Source organism: Kogia breviceps, chromosome 8, assembly GCF_026419965.1.
Source record: "Kogia breviceps isolate mKogBre1 chromosome 8, mKogBre1 haplotype 1, whole genome shotgun sequence".
In the NCBI taxonomy this organism is placed as follows: Eukaryota; Metazoa; Chordata; class Mammalia; order Artiodactyla; family Physeteridae; genus Kogia; species Kogia breviceps.
In genome coordinates this window covers 27,309,781-27,337,209 of record NC_081317.1, presented here as the reverse complement: position 1 = coordinate 27,337,209, position 27,429 = coordinate 27,309,781, and the positions used below count along the sequence as shown (strand labels likewise).

General features: G+C 38.7%; 1 protein-coding gene across 6 annotated transcripts in view; it reads left to right on the top strand.

The window, feature by feature from the left end:
* The first annotated feature begins 4,818 nt into the window (after nt 1-4,818).
* FSD1L (fibronectin type III and SPRY domain containing 1 like) overlaps nt 4,819-27,429 on the top strand; it is a 77,308-nt gene continuing 54,697 nt past the window's right edge. For 2 of the 6 annotated variants that reach the window (XM_067041038.1, XM_067041037.1), the window contains exons 1-4: nt 4,828-5,034; nt 13,146-13,270; nt 17,913-18,008; nt 20,528-20,659. In XM_067041038.1, coding sequence (XP_066897139.1) covers nt 20,609-20,659 — 51 coding nt within the window. In that variant the 5' untranslated portion in view covers nt 4,828-5,034; nt 13,146-13,270; nt 17,913-18,008; nt 20,528-20,608. Of the gene's footprint in view, nt 5,035-13,145; nt 13,271-17,912; nt 18,009-20,527; nt 20,660-27,429 lie in introns of all 6 variants that reach the window. The other 4 variants (XM_059072110.2, XM_059072109.2, XM_059072107.2 and 1 more) reach the window with 3 other exon arrangements.

The window sequence follows — 27,429 nt, the reverse complement described above, 5'->3', positions numbered from 1 at the left end:
ATACATTGTCATTTATCTTCCCGACAACCCTTTCAAGTGGGTCCTGTTAATACTCTCATTGTACAAATAAGAATACTGAGGTACAGAGAGGTTAAGAAATCACGCGAGGCCACACCACTGATAAGTGGGAGACTTGGCATTTGAATTCAGACAGTCTGGTGTCAGAGTCCTGGAGCTTAGCCAGTGAAATAGAAGTGCCGTCAACTCACAACGGCCCTTTCTCTCCCTAGTCTCAACCACGCAGTCTCAATCGGGCCCATACCGTCTTCAGAGTATATGCAGAGGGAGAGGGGCTGCTGAGCAATGTTCTTACTAAGAACTGTGAGCCTGTTCCTCTGTGTTGGAGAGACCTGGCTGGGGGCCAGCATCCTTTCACACAGAGGAGCTCAAGAGGCAGATAAATTTGCTGTGTCCTTGGTCATTCTCTGAACATGATGAATCCAGGGGCATTTCCAGAGCCAAGGTAGGATGTGATGGAAACACCTGTGTCTTCCAGACCTCACTTATCTCAGTGTCCCAGGGGCCTAGCATAAAGCAGGCCATCATTCATGGAGAAGGGATTGTGACATGGTAACATCAAAATGGCTACAGTTTAGTTAACTGCCCCTCTCATGCTCTCTCCCAGGAAAGAGTGGGACCTCTTGTGATGGATCTTATGAGAGTGAGGGTGGGGAGAAGAGATTCAGAGTACATTCCAAAGATGAGTACAATTGCAAAGCTGAGTCAGAAAGGGAATGCATAGCAACTGGCCTCTAGTTTGAAGAATGAGAGAACCTCAGGGTTTGGAAAGATGTTAAAGGTTATCTCTGCCCGTTATTTTCCAGTGCCTGATCCCCCTAAGACAGCTCTGACAAGGAAATGCCCAGCCCTCTGTCTGGATACCTCCACTGATGGGGACCTTCCAACCAAACAAAAATCCATTTCAGTTCGGTATGGTTCTCTTAGAAAATTGGACTTTTTGTTGAGTGGAAATCTATCTTCCTGTAGCTTCAACCAAATCGGGTCTAATTCTATCCATGGGAGGCTAGAGGACAAGCCAGATTCCTCCTCCACACAACAGCCCTAGAGAGATTTGAAGTCTAAATGACTGTGTCCTCCCTGAGTTTTACCTCTCCAGGCTAAATACTCACAGGTGCTTTAATTGTGTCTCTTTTCACACGGTTTCCAGGTCCTGTGTCAGATTTGTGTCCACTGACTGCTTCCTGCTTTGCTTAGAGCTCTCCAAGTATGGAGCTAGACCACCCTACAGAGCACAAGCTCACATCAGACCAGAACCATCCCTTCCCTCCTATGAGAACTTCTAGGATCAGAAATTAGTACTCCAAGTTCCAAGGGATTCCAGGGATTTTGGGTGAATTTATTTTTGGTCAGAAGGGGGCAGGAAAAAAAAGAATGAGTTAGATTTCTGTGGTTGGGAAGAGATGATAATAGATAATATTTTTTGAATGCTTATTACATGCCAGACACTGTGCTTAACACTTAATATGAATTCTCTCATTTAATCCACTCAACCTCCCTTACAGGTGGTACTGTTATGATGCCCATTTCACAGCTGAAGAAACTGAGGCTTAGAGAAGCTGAGGGTTTTCCGAGGCTATGTGGTGTATGTCAAGACTCAGGCCAGATATTAACAGGGAGCAATGGGTGAAGATTTGGCTTCAACAAAGAGCAGCATCTGGCCAGTGATTATACTTCAGAAAAGCCAGGTATGACAATGAAAACTGGTTAGGGGTGAGAACAGGACTTCTAAGACACCAGAGATCAAGGAGCAGAAAGCCATGCCATGGTGGCACAGAAGGATATGATGTACAAGGCAGTAATAACAGTAACCGCTACCATTTGTTAAATGTGTCTAAATCAGGCATTTTGCATACATAATCTCCTTTAAACCTCACAACAACCCTAACTGGGAATGGCTACCACTATGATCGCTATGTTACAGATAAGGAAATTGAGGCTTTGGCTGACTCCAGGGCGATGGCCCTATACTGACTCCCAAAGGGAAAGGCTGTTGGCAAGAAACTTAAGGGAAGAAATTTTCTCTCCCAAGAGATGGGGGGGGGTCCCAGAACTTACGAGGGAACTCAGGGCTGCTGGTGATGCCTGGCCAGAGAGAACAGGAAACCTGGTTCTGGAAGAGACAATTTTGCCAAACTCTTTAAATCAGCAGTGCCAAGCCTGAGGCTATCCTAAATTGGGATTTAGTCAGAAAGGTGGTCCTGAAGGCCGAGGAAACTCATTCAAATAAATATCTATGACCAGATATGCTATCTCAGAATCAGAAACCTGTGTTGAAAAGTCATCTGTTTTTGTGCTTCTGTAGTTCCCTTTTTCCTTTTTTTCTTTTTTTAAACAATTTGCTTTCTCTCAGTTCAATGGCGATCAAACTTTAGTGTGCATAAGAATCATTTGGAGGACTTGGTAAAACATTGATTACTGTACCCCCCTCCCACCCCCCGGAGATTCTGATTTAGTAGGTCTGGGGATTACATTTGAGAACAAGGGCTTTGGTTTATTAGAAAAGCTACTTTTGAAAATTTCTAAACTGACTCGGCTGTGAAGAGGCAAAGGACTTGCCCATAGGCCAGAAGCAGCGGGAGTGGGTCCGGCAGCAGACTTAGTGCCCAGCTAGGTGAGTGCCTGCTGTATGGGCTGGGGAAGACAGAAGTCACAGCTAGAAGAGACTAGCTGTTTACAGATGAGAATGAGGGAAACCAGAAGGCCCGGGAAGCTGGGCAGGGAGCCAGACTGGCCAAAGGAGACAGAGATCTGGCGAGAGCAGAAGTCAAATGGGGTAGCACTCTTGTCAAAAGCTGCCGGTTCTTGGCTGGGCTGCAGGGAAAGAACTAGGGGAGCGGGGAGGCAAGGGGCCAGGAGTGAGCTCCTGGGATGTGGCCTGGGACAGAATCTGGAGATCGCATTTCAGCTGTGACTCACTGTCTCCAAAGCCTCTTTCTGCCTCCTTCGGGGTTAAGTCCATCAGTCACAGAGTGCCCAGGAGTTACTCTCTGACAGTAGTGAGGTAAAGTCCTTGCAGCAAGAGAACTGCGGACAGTGCTAAATGCTGTTTCTTCTTCACTGGGTTGTACAGTGGCAGGCAGGTGCAGGGCTGGGGAGCTCACAGTAGGGTGGTTTGACCTCTGATGTTCTCCAGTCCCTCGACTGCATTTCTCCCTCATGGGAAACTGACTCAGCTGCAGTGCGCGTGCACTGCGGAGAATGGCCTCCGTGGCTGCAGCGGCAGGTTAATCGCTGGGTGCCTGGCTGCTCTCATCTCTCCTCATGGAACTGGGGCAGCTTGGAGAGGAGGCTCCTTTCCCTTGATACCAAGAAAAGGAGCATCTCTCTGCAAGACTGCATGCCACTACTTTCCGATGCAGAGGCAAAATTGTGCACATAGGCCCTGGACCCTGGCCTTCAAAAACAACCCACCTAGCCTGAACTAGTTTTCCTTTTGTTCCCTTCAACCCGTTTCTTGTACATGTCTGTCCAGTTTAAAAAGGATTTATTGAATGCATACTAGATGGCAGGCCCTGTGCTGGTGATACAGATATGGGTAAAAGAAATTTTGACCCACAAGTATAGTTGGGGAGATCCATCTACAGAGATAATTACAGCCTTGTAGGATAAATGCTGTTTCTTAAACATAGAGACCATGCCCTCTCAGGACCTTTGTATTTGCTGTTTCTTCTGTCTAGAATGCCCTTCTCCAGATGTTTGTATTGTTATTCTCTCACTCTCAGGAGTGACCCGAGAGAGGCCTTCTGACTCTCCTACCGAACATGGAGCCCACACAATTCTCTGAGTCCATTTATCCCATGTAATTTTTCCCTGTAAAACGTCTAAACTCCTTACATTACATATATATATATATATATATGTATATAAAATGCCTTGTCACTGCTGATTCTCAGTCCGTGGAACTGGTACCTAATAGGTACTCAATATATTTTTCCCTTTTATTCATTCGCCATAACTGATTGCCCAGCTGAACTTTTCAGAACCTCTCCAGTCATCGAAATGGAAGATGAGGCCTGTCCACTTAGGGAAGAACATTCTGAATCATACCTTCCCAAGCTTTCTAGTCTCTATTGTCCCCTCAGTCCAGACTGAGCAGGTTCTAGCTTCTCACCAATAACTATAATTACTGAGCATTAACTATGTACTCGGCACTTCCAATACGTTATTTAATCTTCATAATGCTCTGCGAAGTCAGAATTATTTCTTATTTTACCAAAGATGAAACAGGCTCTGGGAGAGTAGTTGCTCAAAGTCACGGCGAGCAAGGTTCCAAGGGGGCTCTCTGGGAAAGGTCTACCAGGCTCTACAGTCTACCCAAGTTTCTGTCACGTTCCTACAGGCTTTTCCCATGTTTCTACTACATCTCCCTCCCAGCCATTTCCTTCTCACTGGACCACTGGGCCTGTCTTAGCCTGGCTGCTTCTCCAAGGCTAGCAAAAGGAGGTGCTTCAGATGCTTGCAGGATGGTGAAGGGGCTGATCTATCTCCAGGGCCAGAGCTTTCCTTCCCCTGCCCTCCCCAAGGACCCGGCTGCTGGATGCCCAGTGGTCCATTCCAAAGCCTGCAGCAATCGCGCGCGCTGGAGGAAAAAGGATGCGGGAAGGAGGGCGAGGCTTCTTCAAACGACCGGCGGGACCGAGGGACGAGCACTCCTCTCTCTCTGCCACTCCGTCGCTGCACTGGATAACCAGCCCCCCGCTTCCACCCCTCCCCATCTCGTCTCGCAGCAGGGCGCGTGCGCAAGGCGCTCCTCGCCCCCTCCCTTCCGCGAGCCGCCCTTTCACCCTGGCAACGGCGGCGCGACTGCGGCGCTCGCGGGGCTGGGCGCGGACGGGGCGCGGCCGGGCGGCGCCGGTGCGGTCTGAGGCTGAGGCGGAGGCGGCGGTGGCTCAGCAGAGCAGCGGCAGCGGGTAGCCGTGTCGGCGTGTCCGACCTCCCTCCATCTCCTCTCAAGGTTCTTCGACGCGGTTTTGGGTCTAGCGGACACAGCCCCTGGCCATGGACTCCCAGAAAGTAAGCGCGGGCGGGGGGCGCTGGGCGCTGGGCCGCCGAGGCTGGGCGGAGCGCCCCGGCCGGGTGGGCGGTGGGCGAGCGGGGCTGGCCAGGCCAGCCTGAGGCTGGGCTATGGCCGCGGAGGGCGAGGCCGCCAGGCCGTTTTGCTCTTTCCCAGGAGCAAAGCGGCGCCCGCCGGGCTGCGGGGACCGCGCCCCGTGACCCTGGATAGCTTCTGCCCTGTACTTGGTCCTGGGTCCTGGGCCCTGGCTCCTGAGGGGATAGCGGGAGCCTCCCCCAGTTTTTCATCATTTTTTGCAACGGTCTGGGCTCCCTTTGATTCTCGCACCGTCCCGGTGTGCTAGTGAGGGTTTATCCATCCTTAGCAGAAGAGGAAGCCAAGGCACATGGGGGTCTACCGGCTGACGCCGAAGCTGACCCCTCTCCTCGACCCAGTCTTCTCCGTTCTTGGCAAAAATCTGTGCCTCTTTAGGTCAGGAACCAGATCTCCTTAGTACCGCCCCCCGCCCCAGCCTTGTCCACCGCCCCAGCCCTCCTCGGGACTAGTTCACTAGCACGTCTTGGTGTTTAGTGTTGGTTGAATTGAGAGAAAAGACTGACAGTTGTCAGAGCAGCAGTCCTACCCTCCGAGAAGTTCAGTGTTGCTGGTCAGTTACCTTAATGGTTGTTTTGGCATGTTTTGTACTTTCTGAACAAGTTAAAGAAAGGGTATATAGAACTAGCCGTTTCTATTAACAACAACAACAACAAAAAATTAGAGAACATAGCCAATGTTTTGAATACAATTAGAAGTGTTATTAATATTTAGTTATAATCCCTATATAAAAATCAACCACCGTGCCCTCTTTGTTAGATTATAGTAATTGAAATATAGTGCCGTATAGGAAGGAACACAGTGTTACTAATAATGTAGCAGGGAAAAACAAGGGCAGGTCCAAGAGGCCATTCTTTTCTATTATTAGATAGAAAGCACTGGAAAAAAGTTAGAACATTATTTTCTATAATTTTGCCTGGATTCACTTCCTTGAGCACTGGGGGCATGAGAGAATAGTGTAGTGATGTGTTTAGCGTTAACTATTACAGTATTTAACAAAAGTCATATGATTTCATTGTATGTGTGCATCTTGAAACTCAGGTATATTCAATTTTATTTGCATGACTATTAGTAAGACATTTTAAAAAAAATTACATTTTGTGTGTTTTGAATTTGTAAAACATTTCAAAGCTTATTTAACTTTTTAAATAAAAGTCATGTGATATCTGAGTGGACATTAGTTCAGAGCAAATGGAAGGGCAAAGTCTTGGAGTCCAGAGACTTGGGTTCCATGCGGCTGTATGTAGCTCTGTGATATGGAGCAAATCACTTAACTGTGATTAATCAATTTCTTTATTTATACAGTGGAAATAAGAATATTTTATGGAGTTACTGTAAAAAGCAGGTAATATAATTAAGTATGAATTATGTACTTCAAAGTACAGTGCCTTAAAGTTTACAAAGAATAAGTACTAAAATACTCTGTGTCCTGTAAAATATAATTTTTAAAAGTATTTTAATGTGGATCATCTTATTTTGCCAGGGCATGCATTGTCTCTCATTTTAATGAGGACTCAAGAGTTGGAGTGAGTCCTGCAAGGTCATACCACTAGCCATACATAAGGCTAAGATCTGAACTTGGTTTCATTCCAAATGTTGTATTTGAGTACCTACACATACTGTGTACAGTTTTACCAGAGGTAGCGAAGAATTAGCTGTTCTTTCTTACCAGTACTAATGTATCTTAGATAAGTTAGAGAATCGACTTCTCAGTATTAGAAAATATGTTGAATTTCATTGATAGTATCAAATAATATTTCTAATAAAAAACACTTTGTTTTATAGCTTAAAATAAACGTCATGTGTTGATGCTTATAACCAATTCAGTGCTCTGAATTTGAGCATTCTTTTCTCATGAATTACTGCAGAATCAATTATATACCTTAACTAATAATGAACTGAGCTGGTTATGTATTTCTCTTGAAATAAGACAGTAGTAGTACACCCCTGGCATGATTTTTCTTTTTTCTTTTAGAATGTTACAACGGAAATAATAGCAGAGATGATACCTTAGTCAGCATAAGGAAACATAGTTACTGCAAGTGGCACAGGGTGAGAGTGGCTTGACTATATACCCATTTGTAAGGTATTTGGGATTTGGGCTTTAAATTATTAAGAGGATGGCTTCAGAGTCGTCTCCAGTCCTACTATTTATGAACTGAATGAGGTTGGGCAATTTGCTGTCTCCATTTCCTCATCTTTAAAGTCTCCTTACCTCAAAGGGTTATGAAGATCATGTTAGTTTTTAAAAATCACTTGGTGCCTAGCACACATAAGTACTATCCGTTAGCTATTAGTAATCTCATAATCTCAACTTCAAAATAACTTTATCCCTTTGTTGATAATTTGTATAACTATTTTTCTAATCCAGTCTAGCAATTTCTTAACTTTGTCCTTAAGTTTAAAGCATGTTCTCTGGGTTTATGTCTGTAATAAATGTTTCAAATGATGGTGCCAAAGAAGAGTTGTTAAATCCTAATTGAAAGAGGATTGGAAGTTCTGACTCATGCAATCTGACAATAGAGGTTAAGTTAACTGGACAGTCTTACAGAAGCTTGATGGTGGCTAGTCAGCAAATGGATTAGCTTGACCAGCTGCTTTTTGTCTGTGAAAATAACTTGGATTTGTGTTAGCAACAGATTCCCTGTTTGAGTAGAGGAAGAAAACATAATTACCTTGGGTATGTAAGGTGTACTGTTGGATACAGAAAACCACAGTATTATTTTCTAGAAATAAACAGAGGGATTTTGTTTATATCGAGTTTCTGGGACACTTGTGAACAGGATGTGTTATGGATAGGTGGCTTTATTTGATACTCAAACCTTTTGATTATGTCCTTAAGTGGTTTTAAGATAAAATCCCAAAGGTTTCTTTACCTGATAAAATGTGTATGTTCAAAGAAACCATTGAAACAAATAAGACATTTGCACCTTTCTAGAACCTTGGTGCTTAGAATTTGATAGTTTCAGTTAAACTCTTGTGCAGATCATTCATATTCATAGGGGTTGCTGTTTCTAGGAAAGGTTTGTGCTGTAGGAATAATAAAGGTGGAGAGGAAAGGGGAAGGGATCCCAGAGGAAAGATGTCATCAAAAGCATACATTGTCAGTTGTTTGCTTTTCCTCACTTTCCCCCGCATATTCTACTTTCTGCTTGGAAAGGAATAGTGACAGTCAGGCAAGGCTTGATGTGCAAGACTGGACAAACCTAGACTGAGGAGATTGAACTGAATAGGGAGAGTTTTAAAGCACAACACAACCTGCAACCAGTAGCATATGTAGACTTGCCTTCCTCATCCCAGTTTCTTCCTCTGCCCTGGTGTTTGCTATCCTTTGCCTTCTTGTTGCACCCTAACAGTTCGGAGACCTCCACCATATCCAGATAACCAACCGTCTCTCATGTTCCAAAATTACGCCTTTTTCTCAGTCCTGAGGAAAGGAAAGAGGAATGAAATCTGAGTATTGTTCTGTATCCAGTATTGTATTAGATTGCTTTAAATTCTCACAACAGCTGTTATGCCTATTGTAAAGATATGGAAGATGGAACTGAGAGAGGTTAAATAACTTGTTCAGAGTCACACAGCTAGCAAGTGGTAGTCTGGATTCATACCAGGTCTTTCTTCACAGCTCAAGCTTTTTTCATTACCACCCTTCTTGCCTTGCTCCTTTGCCTTTAAATGATGGCATGATTAATGTCATTAAAACTTAAGATATAAGCTTAAGATATATCTTAAGATAAAACTTAAGATATAAAACCCCATAAAGTAGTTTTTTGTTTTTTGTTTTTGTTAAGAAACTAGTCTAGTAAAAATCGTTGATAGAAAGTATAGAGCATGATTTAGATAAAACTCTGGAATTTGGTCTCCCTTGCTGCTACAAATCATTTTTCTGTAGTATATGTATCTCCCTTCTCTCCAGCTCTCTTTCTTTTTTGAGGGAAGGTCTTTGCTTTCTAAAATAGAGGTGTGAACAGGAAAGTATAACTGGGGTTTTATACATCCCAGCTAAGCACAACTGCAGTCATTCCCGTGGAGTGGATCAGAGTAATCTGGGATGTACAAGGTACGAGGTACCCTCTTCAAAGGACCATGCTGACATACTCGTATCACTGTGTTTAAATACAGACACCTTCATTTTTACTGAACTTGACAGTTTAAAAAAACTAGAAATATAGTGAAACACACCTAACTTAAAAAAATTTTTTTAAAGACAATGGTTCTTTGCAATGCCTGGCTGAATGTAAGCAGGATTATTCATGCAGCAAACACATATTGAATGCTGTAGTGATAGATATTCCACTCCAATGTAGGGTGGACAATACTTTGAAGCTAATGGATTTTTTTCTACAGTTTTCTTTTTGTATGTTTTATATCCTCAGTTGGCACTTCTTCCCAGCCACAAGGTTCTGATGAATCTGGTCTCAGTTATTGATATTTGTTGATGATAGCTAATTATATTTTGAACTAATTTATAATAGTGTTAGCACAGCCAGCCTGTGCACTTCTGTTGCATTATAAATATAAGTAATACAAGTTTATTGTAGGAAATTAGGAAATATAGATAAATGAAAATAAAATAAAAATCACCCATAATCCTGCCACCCAGAGATAACTTCTTTTAACATTTGTATGTATTACATTCCAGTCTTTTTTAATGCATATAGAAACTTAAAAAAACTATGGTATCACGCTATGTATAGTGATTTATAATTTGCCTCTCACTTAATATGTAAGGATATCTTTTTCCATGTTAATATTATTCTACAACACTTTTAATGATTTAGCAGAATTCTTTAATATGTATATATATTACGTGATTATTTTTAATTTTTTTTTTTTTTTTGGCTGCGTTGGGTCTTTGTTGCTTCATGCCCGCTTTCTCTAGTTGTGGCGAGCGGGGGCTACTCTTTGTTGCAGTGTGTGGGCTTCTCACTCGGTGGCTTCTCTTGTTGCGGAGCACAGGCTTTAGGCACACGGGCTTCAGTAGTTGTGGCATGTGGGCCTCAGTAGTTGTGGCTCACGGGCTCTAGAGCGCAGGCTCAGTAGTTGTGGCGCACGGGCTTAGTTGCTCCGCGGCATGTGTGGGATCTTCCTGGACCAGGGGTCGAAGCTGTGTCCCCTGCATTGGCAGGAGGATTCTTAATCCCTGTGCCACCAGGGAAGCCCTACTTGATTTTTAGTTAGTATCCTTTTGTCATACGTTTATGTTGGTCCTAACCTTTTAATATTATAAATAACAGTAAGATGAACATCTTTGTCATCAAGTCTCGGCTTATACTCTTTAATTATTTACTTAGAATAAATTAGTAGAAATGGAATTACTGAGTCATTGTGTATATGCTTTTAAATATCTTTTGATGTGTATTGCCAAGTCGCCCTTCAGAAAGGTTATGTCAGTTTATACTGCTACCAGTGGTACCTGAGAGTACCCCCATCTCTACTTCCATTCCACCTCCCTTAATTAGATGATGGGACCTCTGGTTTCCGTGGCCGAATGTGAGCCTCCTAGGCTTCATTGGATGGAACAGCCAGTTCAAAGGCCACAAAAATGGATGAGCCTTCCTCAGCCTCTGTTACACTGTATTTCCTCAAATCCTAGTTGGGAAAGAACCTCTTCTTCTGCCCTGATATCTGCAACTGGGCTCAGGGTGAAACGACAGTATTTCCCACCAGGTCTTTTATTAGATTATTTTTCTGTGGATCACCTCAGTTGCATCTGTGTACAGAGGTAGTAATCCCAGCTGTTTCACTGTTACAGAGGGCGTAGCTTTCTACCAGTTAACTATTTATGATTATCAGATTCTTGAATTCCTCAACAATATATAATTCTCCTTTTCTAGCTCGTTGCATCACTTTTGAGCACAATACTCTTGTTATGTGTTGCGATAGCTATGGTCAGCTGGTAAGATTCTGGTTGTCTAACTTACCAGCTGGATAGAGCATTGTGGATTTCTACTCATTACCTAATTCAAAGGAGAGGTGTTTGGTGTGGAGTGATACAAGTGGCATAATTCCTGGTGGCATTAGGATTTTTCACTGATCCCTTTGTTCTCTGGTTGCAGGAACCCTATGACTGTTTTGTACAGTCCTCTGCAGTGTATGCAGCCTAGAGTGGTGTAAAAGTACAGACTCTGGAGGCAGCTTCCTGGATTTGAATTGTGACTGCCATTTGACAGCTGTGTGATCAAAGGAAGTTTCTTAACTTCTTTAACCTTCTCTTTCTTCAACCATAAAATGCAAAGACATATTACTTTCTATTGTGATGATTAAAAAGATAGTCCATGTTAGAAGCTTAGCATAGTGCCTGGCACATAGAAAGTGCTTAATGAATACTAACTGAAATGACTATAGTAATAGTTTGGCCCCTTTAAATTATAGATTGATTAGTGATATTTGCAGTGGTTCTAGATTCGTGTATCTCAACTGTCTGGAATACTAATGTAGAATTTGAATCAAATTTTCTCCTTGTCTGAGTAGACGCTGGTGGGAAACCCATATATCCCAGTGTCTAATTATGGCCACTTGGTTATTGATGCCTTTGGATTCAGAGTAGCATATAAACACAGGTACAATGGTTTTTTGCCACTGGTTCTAAGAACAGGAAGTTTCTGCATCATAACTTCAGGTGCTTATTGCACTGGATAGCTTCCAGTTAAGTAGCCCAGTCGGCAGAGTCTTTGTTGAATGCAGAATTAAGACTCACATTTGAATTTGTCATATTCACATACATTAAGCTAAAACCAGTAGAACCGTGCCATTTCACATGGCGACTGTCATCATATTCTCAGACTTAATGATCATATGCCAGTGGCAAGCATAGCTGTTGCTGTTGCCTTTGTGTCTGGCAGGTGGCACATGGTACAGCCTGTTGCTCATTCCTAGTTTTTTCCAATCTTAAAGAAAATCTTAAGTCCTTTTGATGCTCTTAGATGTTCTGACTTTCTTTTCATGGACCTCTGATCTTTGTTTTCAGGTAGTAAGTACAGTGCTAATTGTTAAGAGCACAGACTCAGGAGTCAGATTGTCTTAATTTGAATTCTGGTTCTGCCACATACTAACTCTGAGGTCCCAGGCAAGTTACTTAATCTCTTTATACCTCAGCTTCCAAATTGGAAAATGGGCATAACCAAGTATCCTACTTCATAGGATTCTTGAGAGGATTAAACAAATTAATGTATGTAAAGAGCTTAAGATAGTGCTTGGCCTTTAAGAGTATAAAAGTGTTAGTTATTATTATTTTGCTTAGAGTCAATTGATTGTGCTTTTACTTCACATGATTTATAGGGACTATAAGCATAACTTTAAGCTATGCTTCTTTGAAGAGGGTACCTCATGTCTTGCACATCCCAGATTACTTTGAGCCATTCCATAGGAATGACTGCAGTTGTGCTTGGCTGGGGCATGTCATCCCCCACCCCGCTTTGTTAACATAGCTGTTACCTTAGACTAATTCCATAGTCAAGTAATTGAGAGGCTTAATTTTGATAGTGTAGGTTTTCTTGAGCTCCTCGTGACTGAGGTGCGTGACCAAAGGATAATGGCTGAGATTGCCTATGCATACTGCCTCTGGAGACATACATTCTATATATTTTGCTGTGATCCAGCAGAATTTGTATTTGTCAAAGCATATCTTCAGACCTGTATCACCTGAAGCTTTTAGTCATGGTCACCTGAAGTCTTTCAAAATCAGTTATATTATCTAGATAAACTTCAGATAATTTATATTGCCTTTATCCATCTATGTTTATCTGTCACTTTATCCATCAGTATTTGGAGGGTAATGGGAGACTTGAGATCTGAGATGAAGTCTGAGAGACCCTGGTAGGCATTCTTTCAGGTTGATAGAGTCCCAGTTGAAAGTTGTCTTTGCCCTTCTCACCATCAGGCTTTGATAATAAAAGAAATGAAGCAAGTGTGCAAGTGTGTGCGCGCGTGTGTGTGCATACTTAGATATATAGAATGGGCTCATTCTATACTTTTTTGGAACTTGTTTTAACAAAAAATTGTGTATATGTTTTAGAACAGGAGGAGTTGATAAATGTGACGGTTCCCAAGTGGGAAGCAAAGAATATTAGAGAAACTCACAGCAGGCTACTGTAGCTGGAATACAGCAAGAGAGAAGAAGTCTGGTGTGAGTTGAAACAGGTGAGGTAGGCAATGGGAAGATCATGCAGAGTCTTACAGATTATGTAATGTCATGTTTAAGGTCATGTTAACAGCCCATGTTAAAAGATTTTCAGTTTTATACAAGGACTTGTGGCAAGACGATTAAGCAGGAAGAGTGATGCTAACATAGTACTCTAGCTGCAATATAGAGAACTGATTACTGGGAAGAAAGAATGGATCAGAGGCCTGTTAAGAAGTTTTGCAAGAATATAAGTTGAGATATGATACTGACTTGTGGTAATAGTGATTACAGAGATATTTAGGAGGTAAAATCTACAGAAGTTGGTGACTGCATGTAGAGCAGGCATGAAAGGAATGAAAGGAAAGGATGTAATGATGTAATGATGATGGCCTAGGTTTCTGAGTTTTTTTCTTCCAGTTTTAGTGACATATATCACTATATAAGTTTAAGGTGTACAGCATAATGATTTCACTTACATACATCATGAAATGATTATCGCAGTAGGATTAGTGAACATCCATCATTTCATGTAGATAAAAAATAAAAAGAGAAAAGTATTTTTTCTTTGACGAGAACTCAGTATTTACTCTCAACAACTTTCATATATGCTAGGCAACAACGTTAACTATATATAACATATAGAGTGTTAATTATATTTATCATGTTGTGCATTATACCCCTAGTACTTGTATCTTTTGACTACCTTCATCTACTTCTGAGTCCCCCCACCCCTGCCTCTGGTAACCACAAATCTGATCTCTTTTTCTGTGAGTTTATCTTGGAAGTATAATTGACCTACTGTGTTAAGTTATGCAGGAATTAACTATGTTAATCACACAACATAGTGATTTAATATTGCTATGCATTACAGATTATCACCCCAATAAATCTAATTACTATCTGTCACCATACAATGATATTACATTATTATTGACTATTTTTACCACACTGTACATTTTATCTCTGAGACTCATTTATTTTGTAACTGGAAGTTTTTACCTTTCAATCTCCCTCACCTACCTCACCCATCCCCCTACCCCTCTCCCCTCTGGCAACCACCTGTTTGTTCTCTGTATCTATGACTCTTTCTGTTTTAATATGTTTGTTCGTTTGTTTTGTGTTTTAGATTCCACGTATAAGTGAAATTATATGCTATTTATCTTTCACTGTCCGACATATTTCACTTAACATAATACCCTCTAGGTCTATCCATGTTGTTGCAAATGGCAAGATTTCATTCTTTTTTATGGCTGAGTAATATTCCAGTGTATATATCTCACATCTTCACTATCCATTCATCTATCATTGGGCACTTAGGTTGCTTTCTTATTTTGGCTATTGTGAATAATGCTGCACTGAACATAGGAGTGCATTTATCTTTTTGAATTAGTATTTTCAGATTGGTATTTTTGTTTTCAGATAAATACCCAGAAATAGAATTGCTGGATGGTATGGTAGTTCTATTTTCATTTTTAAGGAAACTCCCTACTGTTTTCCATAGTGGCTGCACCAATTTACCTTTCTACCAACAGTGTACAAAGATTCCTTTTTCTCTGCATCCTCTCAAGAGTTTGTTATGTGTTGTCTTTTTGATAATAGCCATTCTTACAGGTGTGAGGTAATATTTCACTGTGGTTTTGATTTGCATTTCCCTGATGATTAGTGATGTTGAGCATCTTTTCATGGGCCTGTTGGCCATCTGTATGCTGTCTTTGACAAAATGTCTGTTCGGGTCCTCTGCTGATTTTTAAATTTTTTTTTTTTTCTGTTTTGGTTTTGAGTTGCTAGGTTTCTGGTTTTACAGCTGGTAGTGCCATTGGCAGAGACAGAACACTAGAGGAGGGCTCAGGTTTAGTGGAGGACATTATGACATGTTGAGTTTTGAAGTGCTTTTGAGACATCCGAGTGGAGATTTCAAGTAAGCAGTTGGATTAAAATGGTCTGGAGCTCAGAGAATAGGTGCTGTACACAGCTTACATCACTTTCATTGAGACTTCTGGCTTTGCACTTCCTCCTCAGCTTCTTTATCAATTATTTGTGTCTCCATTATAAAAGCTAGTGATTAAATTTGGAGGCCCTGGAGATGTAGAGTAGGGTAGAAAACTCCATGCATTATGGTATCTTTTAGTTCTTTTTTGCCTCTTTCTCAAAGTTTCTTATCCCTCCCTGGTATGTTGCTTGCCATATTTAGAAAATACTTTTTAAAAAGTTCTACTGGACTTGCCTCCCCTTGCATACTCCTATATTAGGAACACAGTATCCCTGTATAGATCTCTTCCCTGGGTCTTACCACCTAGAGAAAACTTTAACCTCATGTCACATACACAGGCTAGGGTAAAGTTTCAGAACTCAGCTTATGTAGTCCTGCTTTCAGAACTTTTTTCTTGGAATACCAGAATTTCTATATGTGTTTATATTATGTCAGATTCTTGAATTATTTCTTTAAAATGATACTCCTTTTTTTCTAAACATTTATTTATTTGGCTGCGCCGGGTCTTAGTTGCGGCACACAGGATCTTTTAGTTATGGCATATGGGATCTTTTAGTTGTGGCTTGTGGGATCTTTTAGTTGTTGCTTGTGGGATCTAGTTCCCTGACCAGGGATCGAATCCTGACCCCTTGCATTGGGAGTGCAGAGTCTTAGCCACTGGACCACCAGGGAAGTCCCAGATTCTTGATTTATAATAGCTGTATGTGGATAGAAGTTAAAATGTTACAATCAAGTTCCTTTACCAGAATTTCACTAATTTCAGTGGACAAAGCTTAAGCTCAAGCTGTGATTCTCCAAGAAAATTCCAGTGGTTTTATATGTCATTGAAGAGTCTTAGCAAACCAAAATATTAAACCAATATGTAATTTTTTGTATGGGTGTTTCATATAACGGGCATGTTGGTTAGGTTTAGAGGCAGTATTCTAAAGTGGTAAAGAGCATGGGCTTTCGAGATAGACTGAGCATAATCATTACCTTACAAGCAGTGTCACTTTGAGCAACTGATTGAATCTCCATTTTCTCATCTATATAATATGGATGTAACCCTACCATTGGGAGGGTTAGAAGAGGATGCAGATAGTCAGTCTGTTAACCTGAAAAGCCCAATCTTAACTGAAGCTTACTGTACACAGGCCGAGGACTGGCAGAACCATTTTTACTGTTCCATTGTGTTTTTTAAAGTATGTAGAGAGTCTGTCTTGGATGAATACTTGAAAGACTCTTAAGTCTTCTACCCTCCTTTTCTACATCTCTGTACTACCACTCTCGTCCCTCCAGCTGTGCCCACCCCTCCCCCAGGTACTGGCTGCATTCTGCGTTGTCTTTGTATTCAAATCTCCATGTACCTGTTTCTGGAGGGAACACCGAGAGGATAAACAGCTAACTCTTTCATAGCATAACTTCATTGTTTTATACTAAAATAACAACAGTGGTGAGGATGGGAAGAAATAGTATTGGTAAGTGAAGCAGAGAGCCTTCGTCTGGCCCAGGGATGATAATACCTACTTATCTCCAGGGATTGTTGGGAGAATGAAATGAGAGCTGTAATTATTTTAATTTTTTTACTATAATGCTTTATGGACATTTATATGAAATGTTATCCCTTTATCAGATTATTTCCTGAGCTCTTTATATTTAGCCCTTTATCAGTTTTTGATAATATTTTGAGGAGAACCTTTATTACACAAAATCTTATAGGACATTATTAAAATATTTATGTTTGTAGGTGCTTACGGAAATAAGCTTGTACTTCTGGGAAAAATTATAGTGAAAGTACTTGCTTTTGATTTTTACTGAGAATACAAGAACCTTGTTTGGATTTTGCTTTTACTACCCATGAAGAGTTATTAAACAACTAGACCTGTGATGTACAATATGACAGCACTTGTCACATGTGTAATAAAAAGTGAAATTAATTCAAGTTAAAATAAATTTAGTTCCTCAGTTGTTCTATCCACATTTCAAGAGCTCATTAGCTTCATGTGGCTAGTTACTGCCTTATAGAACAGCACATATATAGGATATTTCCATTATAGCAGGAAATTTTATTGGACAACACTGAAGTAGAGAGTATGAGAAAGTTAAATAATCAAGTGTTTTATTTAAATAGGAAGCATTATCAAAAAGTCTGAGGTATTTGCTACTAAAATTACCTTATTTATTATGGTTCTATAGCATCTGTAAATATTGCAATGAATGTTGTAATTTTAACTGGAAATTTATTATCTACTTTCATATTTCTAAAATATAATGATTTTAATTTTTATAAATAAATAAAATGTCAAATTTCAGTATTTCTGCTTTTATTCCTCATTTCCTGATGTTGATTAGAAGTTTCCATTTATTTTTGCAACGTTTAGGATTTGGTTCTGTTGGTTTGCCATGGCCTTATGACCTAAAGTAACAGTCTTTATGTTAAATAATATTGATCATCTTCAGTGTGAAAGATATGGTGGTAATTAAGTTGTACACTAGGAATAAGAGGTTGTAAAACAGTACCAATGTATATCCCATCTTTTGTAATTATAGCGTTTAAACAATGAACAGTTTTACATTGCTCCTGTTTATTATGTTATATACTCTTACAGAGTTTAGAGAATTGTTGTTATAAAGTTTATAATTCTCTTTGAATAAAATATCATAGTGTTAAAAATTTTTTTTTATCCCAGGAAGCTCTACAAAGGATCATTTCAACTCTGGCAAATAAAAATGATGAAATTCAGAACTTTATTGATACACTAAATCAAACACTAAAAGGAGTTCAGGTATGAATCTGTTTTTAAAAAAATTTGTGTGAATATGTCACAATTAATGATTGTTGGGTTGAATCAGAAGTATAAATATACACTGTCAACTATAGATTATAAACTAATGGAGGTGAGAGCAGGGTTTTAAAATGGCAGATAAATAAAAATGCTTTAGGGCTTCCCTGGTGGCGCAGTGGTTATGAGTCCGCCTGCCGATGCAGGGAACACGGGTTCGTGCCCCGGTATGGGAAGATCCCACATGCCACGGAGCGGCTGGGCCCGTGAGCCATGGCTGCTGAGCCTGCGTGTTGGAGCCTGTGCTCCGCAATGGGAGAGGCCACAACGATGAGAGGCCCGCGTACCGCTAAAAAAAAAAAAAAAAAAAAAAAAAAAAAAAAAAAAAAAAAAAAAAAAAAAATAAAAATGCTTTATTTGCTATTCCCACATTCTCCATGGAAAGATCAAATAGTAAGGGAAAAAGAAAACTGGAATATTGCTAGGAATATTATAATGCTCACTTTTCTTCCTTTCCATTTCATGTTTTTCTTTTCTAATTCCAATTAAGAGCAAATTGTACCTTTCCAAAAGTACTGGGAAGCTAAACATTTCTTTTACTGTAAATAGTAGAAGGAAAATGTAGATGGTAAGAGGTCCACTTGCAGAACTAGATGAAAGTAAGATATAAAAGTAAAAGGTAAAGTGCCCATTGAGGAGAGAGGGGAATACTTAAGGAAATGGTCCCAGGTATAGGTGGATAATCCATACTCTAATTAATCAAATGTTGATAGTGGAAGAAACCTTAAGATAAGCTGGTGATGCTTTCCCATGAATGTGCTTTAATTAATTTAAGGGTCATTTCTTTGTGAAATAAACATAGAAGATTTCCAGGATACTTGTAGACAGTGAATCCTTTCCTGTGGTTTTTGTTTGGTTCAGCCTAGGTAATTGCCTGGCCTGTTAAACCTTATGGTCTTATATTTTCTTTACTTCTCAATTTGCTGTAATTTAAGTTAGTTAATTATAATCTTCACCAGTTTAACTGTATTTCTCAAACTATTTTATTGGAAAATTTGGTGAATCTACTAATCCAGTTTCTTTAAATAAGCAAAGCTAGTGGTTCTAGAACTCTTGGTCTATGGACAAGAGAATCATCACATTTGAAATCTGTAAAAGGGTACCTTTAGGTAGAGCTAGCTCACAGTTTTTCTGATTGACAGATTATTAGGACTTTACGTTAGCATCCATAAAAAAAAATAGAGGGGGAATTAAGCTACACCCTCATCACTGAAGATGGGAGCATAAACTGTAGTGGACGAGAGACCATAAGAATGTGCCAGTTGGTTACTGAGGGGGAAAAGAGAAGTCCAATTCCTTTTTGCAGATGAAAAAATGGAGGTCCAGGAATTTAAGTGGCTTGTCCAAGGTCACACTGTTACTGAGTGGTTAATGTGGAATGTGACTTAGGTCTTCTGCCTTCCAGACTGCACATTTCTTCCTCCACGTCATGTTCTTACTACTGTAAAGAAACTAGTAAAATGATTAACACCACTTTTGGTAAGACTCCAGTGAGATGATGTCTGGTTTTTATAAACAATTTAAGCAAAAGTTTGGATTGTAATATTACAGTAGATTTTTTGTATTAGTTTTGTAAACCAGTGCCAGTTTCGCTTCTCTTAGTTGAATGATTCATCTATGTTGAAAAATGCCTTAAGATAATTTCTTCTATCTCATAATTGTTGCAAGTGTGAATATCACTTATCTAGGGATTTCACAGATATTTTGTTACTTCTTGTTGAAATAGCATCATCTTGCTTAATGAGGCAGTGAGGAACTCTTGGGAGGTCAACAGACTTTATAAACAGATTTTAGCTTATAAAATTTAGAAGTTTGACTACAAATTCTAGTCAGTAGATGATTTCTGAGGTTCCTTCTAGCACCGAAATTCAGTGTTTGATAAATTTCTTAGGACCCAGTAAGGAATTGCTTAGTGTTTTAATTCTGCTTATCTTATGTAAATGCAGTGTTTTAGGCAACCTGAAAGATTAAAAAATTTGCGCAAAATCAGCCCCATCCCTATATACCCAGACTATTTCTCAGAGTTACAGAATCAAAATCTCTGGAATATTTTATTAAAATCTGCTTCACTGATGATTCTGATGCACACCAAAAGTTGAGAACCACTGGCTTAGGGTCTGCCTTAGAGCCTAAAGGTCTGGACAAAGTTGACAACCTTAAAACAAACTTTCACATTGTCCTGTGGAAACAGTCTTATAAAAGGGAGGAGAGTATGGGCTAGTTCATAAAAGACTACTTAACTCATAGCATTGCTGAAGTAGAACTATCAGCATTAGCCGCCAGCTTCTTGGATTTATTTGTTTTTAAAGGTGTATATGAAATATTAGAATTTTAGTTATTTTATGATATTAGGCTGATATTAGATTCATAATATGAATCTGTTCTCTTCTTTGATAAGTACTATATCTTTTAGTTTTTTATTGTTTGACAGCTCTTAAGTAAAATCTTTGTTTATTAAACAGGAAAATTCTTCTAACATACTTTCAGAGTTAGATGAAGAATTTGATAGTTTATACTCCATATTGGATGAGGTAAAAGAAAGTATGATTAACAGTATCAAGCAGGAACAAGCTCGTAAATCACAGGAATTACAGGTGAGATTGTGCAACTATTTAAATATGAATAATTTTAGTCTGTATAATGTTTGATTTATTGAAAGCAAAAATTAGTGAATTTTTTGTATAACTGTACTTATATCTTGAAGAATGATTCTTAACTTTGTTTTGGTCATAGTTATCGTTTTTTTAAAATTGTGATAAAAAACCTAAGACTTACCCTCTTAACCATTTTTAAATGTACAGTAGTATTAACTATATTCACATTGTTGTGTAACAGATCTCTAGGACTTTTTCATCCTGCAGAACTGAAACTCTATACTCATTGAACAACATCCCATTTGCCCTTTTCCCCCACTGCCTGGCAACCACCATTGTATTGTCTACTCTAGATATCTCATATAAGTGGAATACAGTATTTGTCCCTTTGTGACTGGCTTATTTCACTCAGCATAATGTCTTCAAAGTTCATCCATCTTGTAGCATGTGTCAAGATTTCCTTCTTTTTTATGGCTGAATAATATTCCATTGCATGTATTTACCACATTTTCTTTATGTGGTATGTCCATTTATCTGTCTATGGACATTTGGGCTGCTTCTGTCTCTTGGCTGTTGTGAGTAATGCTGCAGTATACGTGGGTGTATATTGAAATTTTGATTGTGATTGCATTGAATTTATAGATTGCTTTTGGTACTATGGTTGTTTTAACAATATTAAGTCTTCCAATCCATGACCATAGGATGTCTTTCCACTTATCTGTGTCTTTAATTTCTTTCAGCAGAGTTTTGTCGTGTTCAGTGAATAGGTCTTTTGCCTCCTTGGTTAAATTTACTGCAAAGTATTTCATTCTTTTTGATGCTATTGTAAATGGGATTTTTTTTTTTAACAAAGGAATAATATTTATTGTTCATATAGAAAATTTAGAAAAATTATAAAATAGAAAATAAAGATCATCCATCGTCCTGTCACTCAGAAGTAGTCACTATTTTTTTCTTTTTTGTAATATACATTTAAATATACATATATAATACACATATATAGGGACATTTTTAATAGAATTAATGTGTTATGTATAATTTTTCACCTGGCTTTTTAATCACTTATTATTCCAGATACATTTTCCCATGCCATTGAAAAGTCTTTGAAGACATTCTTCTTAATATTACCTATCAAAATTTGTTAAACCAATTCCCTATAGTTAGGTATCTAGTTATTCTGTTTTTTGCTACTGTAAGTAGCTCCATGTTGTACAAGTATTTTGTATTTTTGTGGACATCTCTGATGATTTCATCAAGATGAAACAACATTTTTCGTGTTCTTTATACTGCCATATTGTCTTCAAAAATGGTTGCATTCCTTTACCCTCCATGAACAAGATGCAAAAACGATCTTTTCACTGCTGGGTAAGGATATATATATTTTTTAATTTCTACCAACTAAATGGAGAGAGGAAAGCATGTTATTATTTGAAGTTCCTTCATCATTAGGTTGAATATTTTAACATGCTTCTTGATATTTTTGCCATTTATGAAATATCTTTTATGTTCTTTCCCTTTTTTGGTATTGGTATGCTTGACTTATTGATTTTATTTATTTATTTATTTATTCCGAATTTTGTATTTTATTTTATTTTTTATACAGCAGGTTATTATTAGTTATCTATTTTACATATTAGTGTATATATGTCAATCCCAATCTCCCAATTCATCCCATCACCACCACCACCACCACCACCACTACCCCCCCTTCCCCCCTTGATTGTCCATATGTTTGTTCTCTACATCTGTGTCTTGCACACCAGTTCATCTGTACCATTTTTCTAGATTCCACATATATGCATTAATAGATGATATTTGTTTTTCTCTTTCTGACTTACTTCACTCTGTATGACAGTCTCTAGGTCCATCTACGTCTCTACAAATGACCCAATTTCGTTCCTTTTTATGGCTAATATTCCACTGTATATATGTACCACATCTTCTTTATCCATTCGTCTGTCAATGAACACTTAGGTTGCTTCCATGACCTGTCTATTGTAAATAGTGCTGCAATGAACATTGGGGTGCATGTGTCTTTTTAAATTATGGTTCTTCTCTCTGGGTATATGCCCAGTAGTGGGATTGCTGGGTCATATGGTAATTCTATTTTTAGCTTTTTAAGGACCCTCCATACTGTTCTCCACAGTGGCTGTATCAATTTACATTCCCACCAACAGTACAAGAGGGTTCCCTTTTCTCCACACCCTCTCCAGCATTTGTTGTTTGTAGACTTTCTGATGATGCCCATTCTGACTGGTGTGAGGTGATACCTCATTGTAGTTTTTGATTTGCATTTCTCTAATAATTAGTGATGTTGAACAGCTTTTCATGTGCCTCTTGACCATCTGTATGTCTTCTTTGGAGAAATGTCTACTTAGGTCTTCTGCCCATTTTTGGATTGGGTTTGTTTTTCTAATATTGAGCTGCATGAGCTGTTTATATATTTTGGAGATTAATCCTTTGTCCATTGATTCGTTTGCAAATATTTTCCCCCATTCTGAGGGTTGTCTTTTCATTTCATTAGGTCCCTAAATGGGATTGTTTTCTTAATTTCCTTTTTAGATTGTTCATTATTCATATATATAAATGCAACAGATTTTTGTGTGCTGATTTTGGTCACAGATGCCTTTGAGAATCTGAAAGCTATGGAAGAATACAAATGTTCTCTTTCTCTTACAAACATGCTGTACACACACAATTTCCCAATATTAAATACCCTTTCAAGTCTGTCCATTCTTCCCAGGTTGAGATTTCTTGTTTATATTTAGGAGGTGGGAGTTGTATTGCAGTTGAACAATGTGGGTTTGAACTGTGAGGGTCCACTTATACACTGATATTTTTCAATAGTAAATACTACAGTACCATACCGTCTGTGGTTGGTTGAATCGTGGATGCAGAAGAACCACAGATATGGAGGGACAACTCTAAGTTATATATGGATTAACTCCCCCATTGTTCAAGAGCCAACTGTACTTAAATCATTTAAAGGTAATTAGTTTAGTCATAAAGTATTCATAAATTGCAATAAACAAGAAATTCATTCATTTAAAAAAGATTGGAGAATAAAGGAAAACTCAGCATCTTCTGAAGATCTCACCCATGACTCATCCTGTGGAGATTTCTGTTCTGTCTTGGGCCCAAATCCTTCTTCATAGTACCAGTTTGGAATACCCTTTAAGTGTTCAGTTGCTTAATCTCTAACCTTCCCTTCTCTCTCCCCATACTTTTTCTCTGCCAGAGCAGCTCTAATTATCTTCATTGTATTCACCAGACACCATTTCTGTCAGCCTAGCCTATAAGACATATTAAATTTGCTACCAAAATGGCCATGAGTCATATTTTTTCTCCTACATTTTCCTCTTCTCATCAAGTGACAAAAATCTCATGCATATTGAATGTACATTATCAATTTTTATCTGCCACCTTTAACCTTCCCTGGAGTGAGTGATGCTCCAATGCTGCTGCTATTATTTTTCTTCTCTCTTACCTGTAAGTTTAAAATACCTGGTTGGTGCCTTTTTTTGTTGGCACCTTCTTTCTGCTTAACTGTGCATGCAATTTATTTTTCTGGCATTGTTAGTAGGGAAGCTAGAAGCAGCCAATAGACACAGTTTTAAAAACTTGCAATTGGGGAGTTCCCTAGTGGCTTAGTGGTTAGGATTCCAGGCTTTCACTGCCGTGGCCTGGGTTCAATCCCTGGTGGTTGGGGCACTGAGATCCTGCAAGCCATGCTGTATGGCCAAAAAACAAAACAAAACAAGACAAAAAAAAAAAACAAACTTGAAACTGGATAAATAAAATTGAACTGTTAACACACTTCATTAGAGTAGAAACTTTTCCAAGGAGAAAAATACTTCCTCCTTGTCCCGTATTATTCACGTATCTTATTATATTGTTAGGTTTTAAATAATGGCAGTTGACTAGCTTCTCTTAGGTCCTTTTCTCTGCTTTTCCCTTTCTTCCTTTCCTCAAAATTCACATACACTGGAAACAAAGCTCATATGATAGTAGCTTTATAAATGCATTATTAGACATTGAAGTCATAATTATCATTGGATTTTAAAAAATTATTTTATCATCTTCATTATGTCCTGTTATGCTTACACTAAAGATAGAGTCATAAAAGAATTTGAAAAACCTTGGAATGTTCCACATCTTTAATGTTCAAAAACCATATTTGAGAAGCTACTTTAATAATTTATGGGGAAGTCAGTGATAATATTTGATTGCCAGTATCAAGATTTTATGCATTCATTCAGTAAAATTTGAGTTATGGCTATGCTGGATTTAGAGTAAGTAGTAGTGAGCAAAACAGTTCCTGCCCTCATGCATTTCACATTCTCATGGAGGGTAACTTGCAAGAAATGCAAAAAAAGGAAAATCAAATCCTTTTGCCAAAAAGATTAGAATTTATAAGAGTAAGCAAAAATGTATGTAAGATATAACCGATTTAAGAATAATGTTAATGTAAACACTGTACAGCTGTATATAATGCAGAGGAATCATGAAGGGAATTGAGTTCAGGAGCAATTCTTAGAAACTGATTTGAAGCACTTTGAGGGAGGGAAAAGGTTACTTAATAAAGGGAAGAGAGGGTATTCCAGGTAAGAGGCAGTTCAGTTGTTAAGATAATCAATGATTAAAAGTCTAGAAGAGTCTTAGAATCATCTTTAAGCCAAGTCATTGCTGATTTAGGGGAGAGATCTAATATTCATGTCATGGCATGTGGATTTTGATATTTAGGTGTGCTGTCCTTAAGTCAAGATGTTTGAGATTTTCAGAATTAGGTAATCTCTATCCATTGTGGATTTTTTGTTTAAAATATGTCCTTAGACTTTTAGAAGAAGTATATTTTAATATCAGAACTTACTTTCTGGCAGCCCTATACAGAGCTAGGTATATGTGTGTACATGTAAAATCTGTAGTGCTCATCTTACAACAGGCTGCATTTATTGCTCTTGCAAACTATTGAATTTATATTTCTAGTTATTGGCTAAATTCCCAGTAATGAATAATTGGGTCATATAAATTTATTTAACCTTTTGTTCTCATGGAGTCTTAGATGAACTTTGTCCACTTTGGATTTGTGACTCTTAATTACAATGATAATGAACATTATTATTATGATTTTTTGGCATCTTTATTTTTTAATTTTTAAACATCTTTATTGGAGTATAATTGCTTTACAATGGTGTGTTAGTTTCTGCTTTATAACAAAGTGAATCAGTTATACATATACATATGTTCCCATATCTCTTGCCTCTTCCATCTCCCTCCCTCCCACCCTCCCAATCCCACCCCTCTAGGTGGTCACAAAGCACTGAGCTGATCTCCCTGTGCTATGCTGCTGCTTCCCACTAGCTATCTGTTTTACGTTTGGTAGTGTATATATTTCCATGCCACTCTCTCACTTTGTTACAGCTTACCCTTCCCCCCTGCATATCCTCAAGTCCATTCTCTAGTAGGTCTGTGTCTTTATTCCTGTCTTACCCCTAGATTCTTCATGGCCTTTTTTTTCCCTTAGATTCCATATATATATGTGTTAGCATACGGTATTTGTTTTTCTCTTTCTGACTTACTTCACTCTGTATGACAGACTCTAGGTCCATCCACCTCACTACAAATAACTCAATTTTGTTTCTTTTTATGGCTGAGTTATATTCCATTGTATATATGTGCCACATCTTTATCCATTCATCCGATGATGGACACTTAGGTTGCTTCCATGTCCTGGCTATTGTAAATAAAGCTGCAATGAACATTTTGGTACATTACTCTTTTTGAATTATGGTTTTCTCAGGGTATATGCCCAGTAGTGGGATTGCTAGGTCGTATGGTAGTTCTATTTTTAGTTTTTTAAGGAACCTCCATACTGTTCTCCATAGTGGCTGTATCAATTTACATTCCCACCAGCAGTGCAAGAGGGTTCCCTTTTCTCCACACCCTCTCCAGCATTTATTGTTTGTAGATTTTTTGATGATGGCCATTCTGACTGGTGTGACATGATATCTCATTGTAGTTTTGATTTGCATTTCTCTAATGATTAATGATGTTGAGCATTCTTTCATGTGTTTGTTGGCAATCTGTATATCTTCTTTGGAGAAATGTCTATTTAGGTCTTCTGCCCATTTTTGGATTGGGTTGCTTGTTTTTTTGATATTGAGCTGCATGAGCTGCTTGTAAATTTTGGAGATTACTCCTTTGTCAATTGCTTCATTTGCAAATATTTTCTCCCATTCTGAGGGTTGTTTTTTCATCTGGTTTATGGTTTCCTTTGCTGTGCAAAAGCTTTGAAGTTTCATTAGGTCCCATTTGTTTATTTTTGTTTTTATTTCCATTTCTCTAGGAGGTGGGTCAAAAAAGATCTTGCTGTGATTTATGTCATAGAGTGTTCTACCTATGTTTTCCTCTAAGAGTTTGATAGTTTTTGGCCTTACATTTAGATCTTTAATCCATTTTGAGTTTATTTTTGTGTATGGTGTTAGGGAGTGTTCTAATCTCATACTTTTACATGTACCTATCCAGTTTTCCCAGCACCACTTATTGAAGAGGCTGTCTTTTCTCCACTGTATATACTTGCCTCCTTTATCAAAGATAAGGTGACCATATGTGCATGGGTTTATCTCTGGGCTTTCTATCCTGTTCCATTGATCTATATTTCTGTTTTTGTACCAGTACCATACTGTCTTGATTACTGTAGCTTTGTAGTATACTCTGAAGTCAGGGAGCCTGATTCCCCCAGCTCCATTTTTCGTTCTCAAGATTGCTTT